Source organism: Pinus tabuliformis, chromosome J (genome assembly GCF_031772625.1).
Source record: "Pinus tabuliformis cultivar Carrire ecotype Pingquan chromosome J, CPIR1, whole genome shotgun sequence".
In the NCBI taxonomy this organism is placed as follows: domain Eukaryota; kingdom Viridiplantae; phylum Streptophyta; class Pinopsida; order Pinales; family Pinaceae; genus Pinus; species Pinus tabuliformis.
Window position 1 is genome coordinate 1,631,469,487 of NC_142295.1, and position 13,364 is coordinate 1,631,482,850.

The window sequence follows — 13,364 nt, forward strand, 5'->3', positions numbered from 1 at the left end:
AATTGGAAACTATGTCACATGGTTCGGGTTCTGCAATGATTAGGTTTGGTTTGAGTTCGAATTTTTTAATGAGGTTTGTCTATATACATTTTATATATACATTAATTATATATATATATATATATATAGGATAAAATAGTAAGATATATCATCAATAAACATAAAAAAGCTACTATGAACATGGAAATTGCAAAGATAGATTACAAGCTTGAGTTGTGACATGAGTTTTGATTTGTGGACTTGGTCAATGGCTATGAAGTTCGATGAGGTTTGCCAAACCTCAAAAAAAAATTAGAGTTCACCAAAATTCGAACCTTAAGGTTAAAGTTCGCCAAACCTTGTGACATCAATTGGAAACAATATATTGTGGTCCCTATTTAATAACAATATATTGATACAACTCTGTATTTCTTAATAAGAGATTATTTCTTAATAAGAGATTTGTTAAATAATAAATATATCAGAACGCTAATAAAGTTTGCATCTTTTCTCCAGAAAAGAGAATCCTATATTACACTCTCCTATACTCGTCTCCACAATCTCCAATTACAGTAAGCAGGTCTTTCCCTTTGTTAGTTACTTCCATGATACTTTGTCTGTCTTCATCATCCAGTGCAAGAGAAAATATTGCCTTTGAATCATCAATGTGCTCAGATAGACCAAGCCTTACTCCAATCATGGATCCTGCAACTGAGGGCTGCGCAATGGAATACATTCATGAATCATAACCCATTACAAGCTTTCAGGTTAACAACTTTATTTTCAACAATTTGATGCATTCAACAAAATAGGAAGTGCGTGCTCGTGTTTTTTGCATGTGTGCCTGTATAAACTTTATGGTGCCTAGACAATTGTACAACTCTGCCACTTTAACGATGATTTAATAAGATTGGAAGAAAGTGTTTAAATGCCCTTTTCGAAAACAAAAACTTACTTGATCAAGTATGTACCGCACAGCAACAGTTGAAATGGAAACACCATGCTTCAATGCAACGTTTTTTAGTGTTCGCAATAGCTCTTGAAAAAGACTCCATCCTCCCCATGCATCAACCATCTGCTCATTTGATTTTCCAACAAAAATATTAGCCATGCAAACCTAAATTTTATTAAGTCCAAAGTTCTTTAGATCAGGACTAGATTTGCAAAGTAAAAGTTCTAGCAGAAAGAAAGTGTCTCTTAGAGAATACATGCTGAAACTAATGTAAAAGTATCAATAAAACCAAGGCATGAGACGGAGATATATACTCGTTTATACTTCTGTAGTGAAGGAGTGTTCAGAGGAGGCCCAGCAAAAGGGATTGATATGTTAGCATCTATAAATTTTTCAGATAGCAACCCTCCCATCACAGTTCCATATCTGATGTTAACAATAGTACCCAAACAATAGACAAACACAAAGTATCAGTAAAAAATTGAAGCTCCAGAAAACATATATCATTGAGAAAATTGTAAGTGTGATTCCATTTAGTCATTAATTTGTGCAAGGAGAGAGGAGAGAGAGAGAACGTTATTAATTTCACGCCTGAGAGTTGACAAAGTTCTGCCATTTGCTTTTGCGGTCGCATATCTACAACAGAATGCTGTACCTGTTAAGACTACAACATATTGACAATATGAGGACCTGATTTACCCATTTATCAAAAAGGGAAAACGTCGCCCTCCTCCCTCCCAACCCCCACAAAAAAAAAAACCTTAAAGCTGGCATATGTCCTCCAAGACTACAACACAGTAATGACATTCACACCCGGTTCACATATCTCCCCCCTCTTTCGCCGCCAAAGAAAGGAAAAAGCCGATGCCGGTCCCCTCATAAATATAATACTTGAGCCTTTACATGGTATGAGATTATTTATAATCATCTTATCCTTGATAAAAATGAAAAGCGTAGTCTGGCAAACAGCATAAGGAACTCACTTGATTACTGACAATGGGAATACCATTCTCCAAAATTATTTGTAACCTTTTTGTATCAAAATTGGTCAAAGCCAATGTCTTAATTTTACCTGCATGTCATTCAACATGAAACTTTGAAAGCTTCATAAATAATAGAATTTTCCCAAACTGCAGCATGAATATTTCAAGAGATCGAAGTCTAGCCGTTTACTCAGAAATATACTAAAATTAACTAATAAGCACATTGAAGAATACAGCCATCCTTTAACAGACCAACAAATTTAAAAAAAAAGTGTAACTCCCGAAACATTAGGCATATCTGGTTTGAAATTCTTTGCAGTCAAAAGTAAGGACTATACTAACCTTCTTCCTTTAGATCAGTTAGGAACTTCAATGCATCCAGGTAGGCTGGGTTAGAGTACTCCCACCTGTTAATTACAGAGAAGTCGCAGAAAATATCCAAATAATTTACAACTCTACCATTTCAGATTCATTGAATCTTCAATTACTATCATATATTATTATTAACAGCTGGAAAAATGTATTCCAAAATAGGCAATCTTCTATCTCTGATATTCTATTCAAGAAAGAAAATGCTTTCAATATTTGAACATGCAAGGAAAAGAACGTTCACTTTATACAGCAAAGCCATTTAAAAGTTTCCAGTTTTGCAATGCTCTAGCAATATGATTGTGATAAAACAGAAATGAGAATACTTGGGCTTAATAACACCAGTTTTTCTCTTTTCAACGAACACAAGTTTGAGATATGGGAAAAGATAAATTTAACCAGTATTATATATGACAAATATGCTTACCAATGAAATTGAAGCATGTCCAGAGATTTAACATCCATTCGCTTGCGTGAAATTTCAATATTGTCCCTGACATAAGCTCCCGTCATTTTACCAGGAGGTGGAACCCACTTTGTGAGGCTGATTCAACAAAATAAGTACATTCATTACGTTGGATATGTATAGAGGATACTTTCAGCTGCTTCATTTTTTTGGAATAAAAGCTTCCTTTAACTATTGATATAAAATAGTTACATCACTTATATACAAAAAAGGACAAAACACAACCTCCAAGAGCACTAGCTAGTAGCAGATCTCAAAACTGTGCTGGTTAAATACCAAAACGCTCATAATCTCATAAACTGATAAGCAGAATATTATCAAAACACGAGTATATGTCCATGAAGCCAGAAGCAAAGCCACAAGGCCATGGGCCCAAAGCATCAACAGATATCACTCATGCAGCAGTAGGAAGTAGCCCAATATCAAGCAAAGACTTATCTTGATCACAACCAGTCCCAATTGGCTTGGTCTCTACAACGATCAGATCCCATCCATCAATGTCAGCTTAAAGATTTCTATTTATGATTCTTTTAATGTTGAAGTTCCCTTGCACTCTAGGTCTGTTCTATGACTAGACTAACACATAAACACACTAGCAGTGCTCAACAATGAACAAATTTGCATAGCAGAATATATCAGCAGCGAAATAAATCAATAAATAGTACACAAGATTTATATGGCCCAAAACATTCCTTATCAGTCCATCAATAAGAAATTCACAGGGCTCCCGTACCAGGGATCATGGCCCTTTAGAACTCTGATACAAATGCTATAATACAACAAATACAAGTCTGTCACTAGGGCTGAGGTCTTATCCTTTAGACCCTTGCTGTCTGCACAAACTCAGCCCTCTCTTGCTGTCTGCACAAACTCAGCCTGCTGAAGCTGCCTGTGGCCTCCTTCCTGAGGCCCTGTGGTCCTCTTTTCTGCAACTTTGGACCTCCTGCCTGAGGCCCTACCTGCAGCTTCCTTCCTGCAACTTCGGACATGCGGCCTAACACTGGCAGCCTCGGCCTTACATCAGATGACCTTGGTCTGGTCTGTTTTACCACTGTCCAGCTTCAGTCAGGCTACTTCAAGCCCTAGCAGACCTCCATTGGTCCTCTTCTTGCTGTGGCCTGGACTAGGGCACAATCCAGCCCTAAACAGACCTCCTCCAGGCTATAACCAGCCTCAGCCCTGTTCCTAGGGCTGCTCCTTACGTAGAACGAACCCATCACTACTTCCTACAGTTTAGACAGAAACTTCGGCCTCTTTCACACAAATAGTCTCTTGCTGTGGTTCCTTTTCCTTGCCAGAACAGAACAGATATCCTTGCAGCTCTCTCTCTCCAAGGTTTCGGCTCTCCTTAGGGTTCTTGTTCTCTTGCACAAGTGTGTCCTTTTACTTGTGACTTGGCCTCTCTATTGGCCTTCAATATATACTTGTTTAAGGGGTGGAAACCCCAACAGTCATGTCCCTTAGCCTTGTTGGCTGACCTGAGCCTACATGACTCAAAATCAAAATAAATTCATTTTCTTGGTTTTAAGCCCACTCCTTTGGGCCAAAACCCCTAGGCTTGGGTACTTTGCCCACAAACAAGTCTTTTTGTGGGTTTTCTCCTCAAAAGTCAAGCACCCAAGACTTGTGGGAGTACCTCTCAAGCTACACAATTTTCAACACCCCATTAGCAAGGGAGGTATTTCCACCACTACCTGGAAGTGGCTCTGCCTCCGAATCTAATCCGTAATCACATCCTTCAGGAAGACCTAGATCTTCGAAGATACCATGCTCGTAGAAATCTCCAGCTCCATGATTTTCCTTGCATGGCCATGACTTCCTTGCATGTGCCATGTCTTCTTTTTGCATGATCATGACTTTCCTTGCATGGTGCATGACTTCCTTGCATGTACCATGACTTCCTTGCATGGTCTATGACTTTCCTTGCACCGCCATCATGACAATCCTCGCATGGTTCGTGACTTTCCTCACTTGGCCTGGAAGATTGCACTCTCTCGCTTGAACTTGAAGGTTAGATTTCTACTGGGCGGTTGACTCTCCTTTGCAATGTACCTCTGAATCAAGACTCCCTCTGAGTCTACATAACCTCCCCTAGCTTACTCTATTTTCCCTCCCAGAAAGTGTTGCAACTGAACTTGTGTCCTTTCAAAGTCAGTCCTGAGTTGCGGTTGAACACTAGGCCTAGTCCACTCTAGACCACCGCAACTCAACTCTGCAAGTGTCCTCATCATCCTGGATCAAATACTTCATTGGACATGGCTCTACTACCAGATGTGCAACTCGACAACCCAATAAAGATACTATCTCGCAATCAACCTGTCATCCACACAGAGCTACTTTGTCCATGCCAAAGCACTCCCTGCCAAGGCACCTGAGTTGTCTCAACTTACTTTGACAAGTCAACGGAAGTCCATCAACAGTGTCGGCAATCTGCCACTCAACATATTGTTGCAAACCAAGTTCTCCACCAATACACCAAAACTCCCATCCTGCCTCATCACCAAACCAATCAAGATCACATCTCCAAGTTCTCTGATGAACCTTTTACTCCATGTCTAGCCAACTGTGAGTTGGAAACAATATTGCTTCATGAAATAATCTCACAACTCCCTCCTAGAGCTAACACCTATGCACACTTTGAGCTAACTGTTCTTCAAAGCCGCTACAATACCATGTTGAAATTCCCTTGCACTCTAGGTTTGGTCTATGACTAGACTAGCACATAAACACACTAGCAATGCTCAAGAATGAACTTTGCACAATGGAATATATCAACAGTGAAATCAATCAAGAGTACACAAGATTTATATGGCCAAAAAAGTTCCTTATCAATCCATCAATAACAAATTCACAAGGCTCCCATACAAGGGATCATGGCCCTTTAGAACCCTAATACAAATACTATAATACAACAAATACAAGTTTGTCACTATGAATGAGGTCTTATCCTCCAGAGTTCAAACCCTCATCTGCTCATAAAAACAAAGACAAAATAACGTGACTTACTTGTTGTAGCAATCCTTTGCTTTCAGCCCTTTTAGTCCTCTTTGTCTAGTGTTCCTTGTTGTCCTTTGCCTCCATGTATTCACACAAATCATCAAACTACTTGTTGTAGTTATCCTTCCTTTATGCTATAGGCTCCTTTTCTCCTTGTTGTTAGCTCCTTTTATAGCCTGACAAACTTCACTTTTGTTGATTTTTGTAGCATCCATAGGTATTCCCGCATGGCAAATTGGCCTCCTAAATCAGCTCAAGAAAATATTAAATATGCAAAATTAAAATTATTATTTTTGGCCTTCGTGTAGGCCCCAAAAGTGAAGTCGGCCCCACCTTATGAATGGGTGTGACCCTTGGTCAAAAACCACCTAGTTTGACCAATATAAATAAACCATTTGAGCTCCTAAATTTATCATCAAATCAATTTAGATCTCAAGAGAAATTAGCCATTTGTTCACACGTGCAAAGGAGCAGAAGAAGACTAAGGTTTGACCAACGAATTCCAAGCAGAAGTTTGACTCATTGGCGAGTGTTGACTGAAGGATCTTGGACTATTTTTACCTATGTTAACCAAGACTTATCAGGGCATTTGATTGCATCTTTCACTGAGTTGTTAACCGAAATTTTAGGCAGAATTCTGATGAGCATTAACCGAACTATTTGACCAACATTGACCGAAAGTTGAATAAGGCACTTCGACCAAATTTTCTGAGATAGCAGTAAAGGCCGAAATTCAGCTTGTTGACCAGATATGACTAGCTGAACAGAAGTCTGACATTCTCTCTCCTTTGACAAAGTTTGACTGGTATTAAAAGCTTGAAAATTGGCACAGATTTCTAAACAATTTATATCGTAAACTTTGTTGAAGATTGAAATCTCCTTAGAAGAAAAGTTGGTTGGGTTCTTCCCAAGGTTGGGTTTTCGCAGGGTAATCTTGTGTCTATTTAGTGTCTAGCTATCGCTTTATGATCCTATGTTTATTATTGCATTATAGTTGAGATTTTCTATGTATTATTGCTTAATGATATAAATGACATAAGACAACTTGAGAATACAAATCATTGGAAGTAATGTAGGAATTTACAGGGAAAGTTCCTCAGACAGAACACCAAAGGACACCACTCACAAACAGATCACAAATCAATACACCAGTATTCTTGACGTGGTTAAAACCCTCAAAGAGGGAAACAGTCCACGGCCTGAGCCAACGCGCCACTTCAGGTAATTTATTAATGAAATAAATAAAATTTACATAAGTTTCTCTCATGAACGGTCACCCTACAAATGAACCCCCATGCTCTTTAAATAGATATCATGGACCAATCGGGTGTTAAGCCACAGATCAAGTGTCGGTAATACCGAGGAGAGAATGAACCGTCAGATCACTTCATGTCTAGAACATATCGTGACCGTCGGATTGTAAGTTACAAAAGTACATAGTAAATAAACACACTTTACCTAACTCTACACTAGACCAAGTTATACTTAACTATTTCCTATGTGTCGGAATATCCTAACACCCCCCCTTAAGAACAACTTGGGATAGGATTGAAGGATGTACAAATATGACACAATAGGAGAAGGAAGGAAGCATTAGAGCCTATCCCCCCTTAGTGACAACTTCCTGAACTCCAACCATAAATCGAAGTTTAGTAAACTTCACCTCTGTGAGAGCCTTTGTAAAGATGTCTGCAATTTGATCATCGGTTGAACAATATTGCACTTCAAGAACATGGTCATGAATGAGCTTTCTGATGAAGTTCATGTGTAGTTCAATGTGTTTGTTGTGCTGATGTTGGACTGGATCTTTGCATAGTTGAATGGCACTTTGATTATCACACCAAAGTGTAGTCGGATGTTGCTGCTAAAAGCCAAACTCTGACAGGATCTAACGAAGCCACAGGGCTTCCTTACTAGCTTCTATGGTGCCACGATACTCTGCTTCTACTGAAGAAAGAGAAATGGCACTTTGTTTCTTGCAAGCCCATGTAATAGGTCCAGAACCAAGAGTGAAGACATAACCTGCAGTAGACTTCCGATCATCAGGGTCACCAGCCCAATCAGAATCAGTGAAACCAACCAATAGAGGAGATGCTTCTACATTGTAATTGTTAAATTATGGTATGTTCTATGCTTAGAGCAGTTTACTTATCTTTCTTATTATTATCCACAGATTAGCAATCACATGTACATTAAGTAAAGTGTAGATAGAACATTTAAACGATCAACATAAAACAAGCCAAGACAAGAGACACAAGATGTGGTGGCTAGCCAGGGACAAACCCCAATATGGGGAAACCCTTTGATCAAATCTTCTTTTATCTTCAATAATTCAACAGAGAGAAATAGTACAAAGATATGATTTATATCAGCAGTACCAAACCCTAGATCAAACTCTTCGGGCGCTCCCGCCCAACACACCAAGTCTTCATCGGCGAGTCGTTCACTGTGCACCAGTCCAAGACTTCGCCGTGCACCAGTCCACGACTTCGTCGTGCATAAGTCCAAGACTTCGGCGTGCACCAGTCCACGACTTCGCCGCGCACCAGTCCACGACTTCGCCACACATCAGTCCAAGACTTCGTCGTCCACTAGTCCAAGATTTCGCCACGCATCAGTCCAAGACTTCGCCGTGCACCAGTCCAAGATTTCACCGCACATCAGTCCAAGACTTCGCCGTGCACCAGTCCAAGATTTCACCGCACATCAGTCCAAGACTTTGCCGTGCACCAGTGCACGATTTCGAACGACTTGTTTCGGCTCACGTGTGAGAGAGAGAGTCTTTCTGCACAGGAGAGAGAGAGATATGATGAGAAGTGAGTGACCAAATGAGGAGTCATCCTATATTTATATCCAAACGTTGAAGGTGAATAGATGTGTCTATTAGGCGTCTGAGCCTACATAAGTTGCTGGCCGACTTTGATAATTTGTCAATAATCAAAATAAATTCATCTCTCCATATATACTTATCGGAATCGGATGATCTTTAGGTCAATCCTACACCTCTCAACGAAAGGAATCTAGGAAAAATATTTTCAACCATGAATAAGGTGACCCACATGGAGTTTGGCCCTAGTTGCCAATTTTAACACTCCCTCTCAACTAGGGAGAACTCCATCTGCAATTCGTCTGACTGTCGCTACCATTCATCCATCAAATGCACTGCCTTGTACAGCTTGGCCCCTGCTCTGCTTTGTTCTGTTCTGCTCTGCTCAAACTATGAAGAAGAAGTGATCGAGGATGTCTCATACCATCCTCCACTGACCCGAAGTCAGTCTGGAGTGTGTACCACTTCCACTGGTCCCAAACCAGTCCTTCACTGACCCGAAGTCAGTTTTAGAGGGTGTACCACTCTCACTGGTCCCAGACCAGTATCATTGATCCCAGATCAATGGAGGTCATCCTAGCATAGGGAGTACGGTAGATACAACGATGCGTCCATCGATAGAACTACTATGGTCCCTATCCTCATTTCCCTGCTCATTGATCAGATGAGAGGTACTTCCCATGAGTCCCAAACTGCATGGGTAGGATGCCTCGACAGAAGAACTAATCATCCTGTCCATAGGAGAACGAATCATCATGTCCAGTGGATGCCATGGATAACTAATCATCCTGGCCTACAGGAGAACGAATCATCCTGTTCCACAATCGCCATGGAGAACGAATCATCCTGGCCCACAGGAGAACTAATCATCTTGTTCCATAGTTGCCACGGGGTGTCAGGGGAAGGTTGAACCTTTTACCCTGTACAAAGTGCACCAACAGGGGATGGTGAGTTACCCTGTGGTCATATGTTGCTCCAAGAAGTACCCCGTGCCCCCCTGGAGCTCCCAGAGCTCAGTACATCATACTTGACCCTCAAAAGAGGGTCTCTGAACGACTCCAAGTCGTTCTCGGAAAGTCAGAAATTTGACCTTTCCTAGGGGCTTTGTCAAAATGTCGGCGACCTGTTCATCTATACCGATATGTTGGAGCCTTATAGCTCCCTGCTGCACCATGTCACGAATATAGTGGTACCTGATATCGATATTCTTGGAGCGATCATGGAATACGGGATTCTCTGATAAACGAATCCCACTCTAGTTGTCACATAGGATCACAGTGGTATCCAATGTAAATCCAAATAGCTCACTGAAGAGCTTTTGTAACCAGACTGCCTCATAGGAGGCCATGCTAGCAGCAATGTACACTACGTCGGCGGTGCTCAAGGCCACAGACTTCTGCTTCCTGCTCATCCAGGATATCGAAGCAGATCCCAAGGAGAAATAGCACCCGGAAGTGCTCTTACGGTCCACCACATTGCCTGCCCAATCAGCATCAGTATATCCAAGTAGTCTCACATTTCCGGCAGTGTATCTTAACCCATAAGTAATTGTGCCACGAAGATATCTCAGCAGATTCTTGGCACCAATCCAATGTATGTGGTGAGGTTCAACCATGTGTTGACTCAACGTGTTGACTGCAAAGCATATATCTGGACGAGAGTTCACTAGGAACATCAATGCTCCGACGAGTTGATGATATTTGGTGGTATTTTGTAAAACAAGTCCAGCAGCGCTACCGCTTAACTTCTTGAAGTCAAGCTCCATCGGGGTGGTTACAAGCTTGCAGTCCACCATGCCGAATCTCTCCAATATCTTCACCACATATTTTCCTTGAGATAGGAAAATCTCCCCTAGTTTCTACCAGACCTCCAATCCTAGGAAATAGTGCATAAGTCCTAGGTCTTTCATCTCAAACTCAGAAGCCAACTCCCTCTTACATTCGTGAATGAGAGGGTCTGCACCTATTAGAAAGAGGTTGTCAACATATAGCACCAGTATGAGAGGCTTGTCATCTATAACCTTAAAGTAAAGGTTGGGGTCGACTTCACTCCTAGTGAATCCCAGCTTCATCAAGTAGCTATCGATCCTCTCATACCATGCTCGGGGTGCTTGCTTTAGCCCATAAAGGGCCTTCTTCAACCTGCACACATGAGATTCTCGATCATGAATCTCAAATCCTTCGGGTTGCTCCACATAGACCTCTTCTTTGATCGAACCATGTAAGAACGCAGTCTTGGCATCCATCTAATGTAGGTTCCATCCTTGCGAAGCAGCAAGGGCTATGATCAAGCGGATGGTGTTATATCAGGCAACAGGTGCAAATATCTCGTCATAGTCTATACCTTCCTTTTGGGAGAAGCCACGAGCGACAAAACGAGCCTTATACTTTTCCGCACTTCCATCAACTGCATGCTTTATCTTGTAAAGCCATTTTGAAGTGACAACTGCCTTGTCCTAGGGTCTAGGGACTACATCCCAGACATCGTTCTTCATAATAGACTCATATTCTTCGGTCATAGCATCCTTCCATACTTGATGCTTGACGACATCTGTGAATGATGAAGGCTCATTTTGGATGATCGTGCTCATGATGGTCAGGTATCCCTGATACCTGTTCGGTTTCTTACTTTCACGGAAGGTTCCTCGGGGTGTTGTGTGTCCTTCAGCATCATCAAGTGTCCCCCTAAGCCATGAAGGCCTCTTCCTTGAAGAGGAGGGCTCAGGCGGAGGAGGATCAATAGGATCCAGGGGTTCTTCCACATCAAGCATTGTCTCCTCTTCTTTTTCTTTCGGTTCCCTGGTGTTAGCTTCTTGAGTGCTCCTCAAAGTAGGAAGATTGTCCACCTTGCTAAGGGCCATATCTTCGTCAAAGGTGACATCATGACTAATCTCGACTTCCCTTTGACCAGCTACATAGATTCTATAGCCCTTAGTATTTTCACTATAACCCACAAAGATTCCTTTCTTTCCAGATGCACCCAATTTATTCATTTTCTCTTTCAGCACATGAAAATATACCGGGCTTTCAAAAATTCTAAAATGAGATATGTCAGGTTTCTTACCGATGAACATTTCTTCAGGAGTTTTGGAACCCAATGCTTGATGAGGGCATTGGTTTTGTACATATATAGCAGTGTTCGCAGCTTTGGCCCATAGAAACTTTGGAAGTCTTTGATCATGGAGCATAGCACGGACAGCTTCCACAATCATACGGTTCTTCCTTTCTGCCACACCATTCTGCTCAGGAGTATAGGGTGTAGTGGTCTCCCTCTTAATGCCAGCCTCTTTGCAAAAGTCATGAAACTCATTGGATTCATATTCAGTCCCATTATCAGTCCTTAGGATCTTGATCTTCTTTTTGGTTTGATTCTCGATCAAGGCTTTGAAGTGTCGAAACCAGGAGAACACTTCATCCTTCTTTTTCAAGAAATATATCCAAGTCTTGCGAGAATAATCATCTGTAAAAGTGAGGTAATATAAATATCCTCCCAAAGAGTTCACAGGCATCATACCGGATATGTCTGAGTGAACCAACTGCAATATATCGGAGGTCTTGCTTTGGCTTGAGGGGAATGGTCCCCTTTTGAGCTTCCCTTCGGCACATCCTGGACATACACCTTCTTGCTCTAATCTGAACTCGGGCATCCCAGTTACCATTTTTCTTACATCAGGTAGAGCTTTATAATGAAGGTGAGCAAACCTCCGATGCCATAATTCGGACTGAAGAGATGTGTCACAAGTCATGACACCCAACGGACTTCCTCCGACCTGATATAATGAATCAACTCGAAACCCAAGAGTAAAAGCATCTTTAAAGTTCTTTTTCCATACACGTACCTTGCCATTGCTGAAAGCCACCTTGTAGCCTTTGTCTTCCATTGTCGAAATGGACACCAAGTTCTTTTTGAGATCAGGTACATATAATACATCTTGTAAGTGGATGGTATTACCCTGATTTAGTTGAAGAGTGACATTTCCTACGCCTTTCACGGGATATTTTGAATTGTCTCCAAGAACAATTTCCAGGTTGGTTTCTTTCTCTACCAGATTATAGAGAGCTTCTTTGTAACCAGTGAAGTGCCTTGAGGCACCACTATCAATAAGCCAATTTCCCAGCGAGTCCGGGGGAGCAGTAGTAGATAGAGTAGCTGGTAGATAATATTCATCTTGCTTATTGTCAATAGAGTTAGATTCATACCTAGAATTTGTTGCCTCCTTGAATGGTTGTCCTCTTCCTTGATTTCCGGCACTTCTTTTACCTCTCCCATTTGACAAGCAACACTACGCAGCCATATGAGAGATTCATCAGCAAGGCATTCAATGGCACAAAACTTGAGTCTTCTTTAAAATAAGCAATCATCCTCTGGGATCAATTCCATCATCATCTCCACAAAAAATAGATATACCCATAAGTCTTAAAATGTAGGTACTAAAATTTAAAGTCAATATACACTTGATGTATCTTACCAATGAAAATTGGAAGATATGAAGATACAAATTTCCAGGAAGACAAGTACTGATGTCTTCTTCAAAAAACCTCAAATCCCAACTAACTTGAAATCGGATTTTCATCATCATATTCTGTATGTATCTCTTCCCAGCGAAATTGAAAAATCAATTCTTCCTTTTTCCCCTATTACCTTATTTAGTGTTTCCATGTTTTTTATTTCTTAGTTTGTCTATGGAATCCGTAAACTCCTCAAAGAACCTAGGATCCTGTTGAGCCCTCAATTGATCAGTTTTAATCTGTTTTTGGATTTCATGGCAAAGTGCATTTATATTCAGGCCTT

The 13,364-nt window shown here is 41.0% G+C and overlaps 1 protein-coding gene across 1 annotated transcript in view; it reads right to left on the reverse strand.

Moving 5' to 3' along the window:
• Nucleotides 1-391: 391 nt before the first annotated feature.
• The window catches only part of LOC149233748 (flagellar radial spoke protein 5-like), an 81,477-nt gene continuing 68,504 nt past the window's right edge, over nucleotides 392-13,364 (reverse strand). Inside the window, exons 2-8 of the mRNA XM_089379845.1 lie at nucleotides 2,711-2,827; nucleotides 2,257-2,321; nucleotides 1,915-2,003; nucleotides 1,507-1,586; nucleotides 1,246-1,357; nucleotides 935-1,054; nucleotides 392-697 (exon numbers count right to left, since the gene is read on the reverse strand). Of these exons, the coding sequence (XP_089235971.1) occupies nucleotides 512-697; nucleotides 935-1,054; nucleotides 1,246-1,357; nucleotides 1,507-1,586; nucleotides 1,915-2,003; nucleotides 2,257-2,321; nucleotides 2,711-2,827 (769 nt within the window). The 3' untranslated portion in view covers nucleotides 392-511. The remainder of the gene's footprint in view (nucleotides 698-934; nucleotides 1,055-1,245; nucleotides 1,358-1,506; nucleotides 1,587-1,914; nucleotides 2,004-2,256; nucleotides 2,322-2,710; nucleotides 2,828-13,364) is intronic.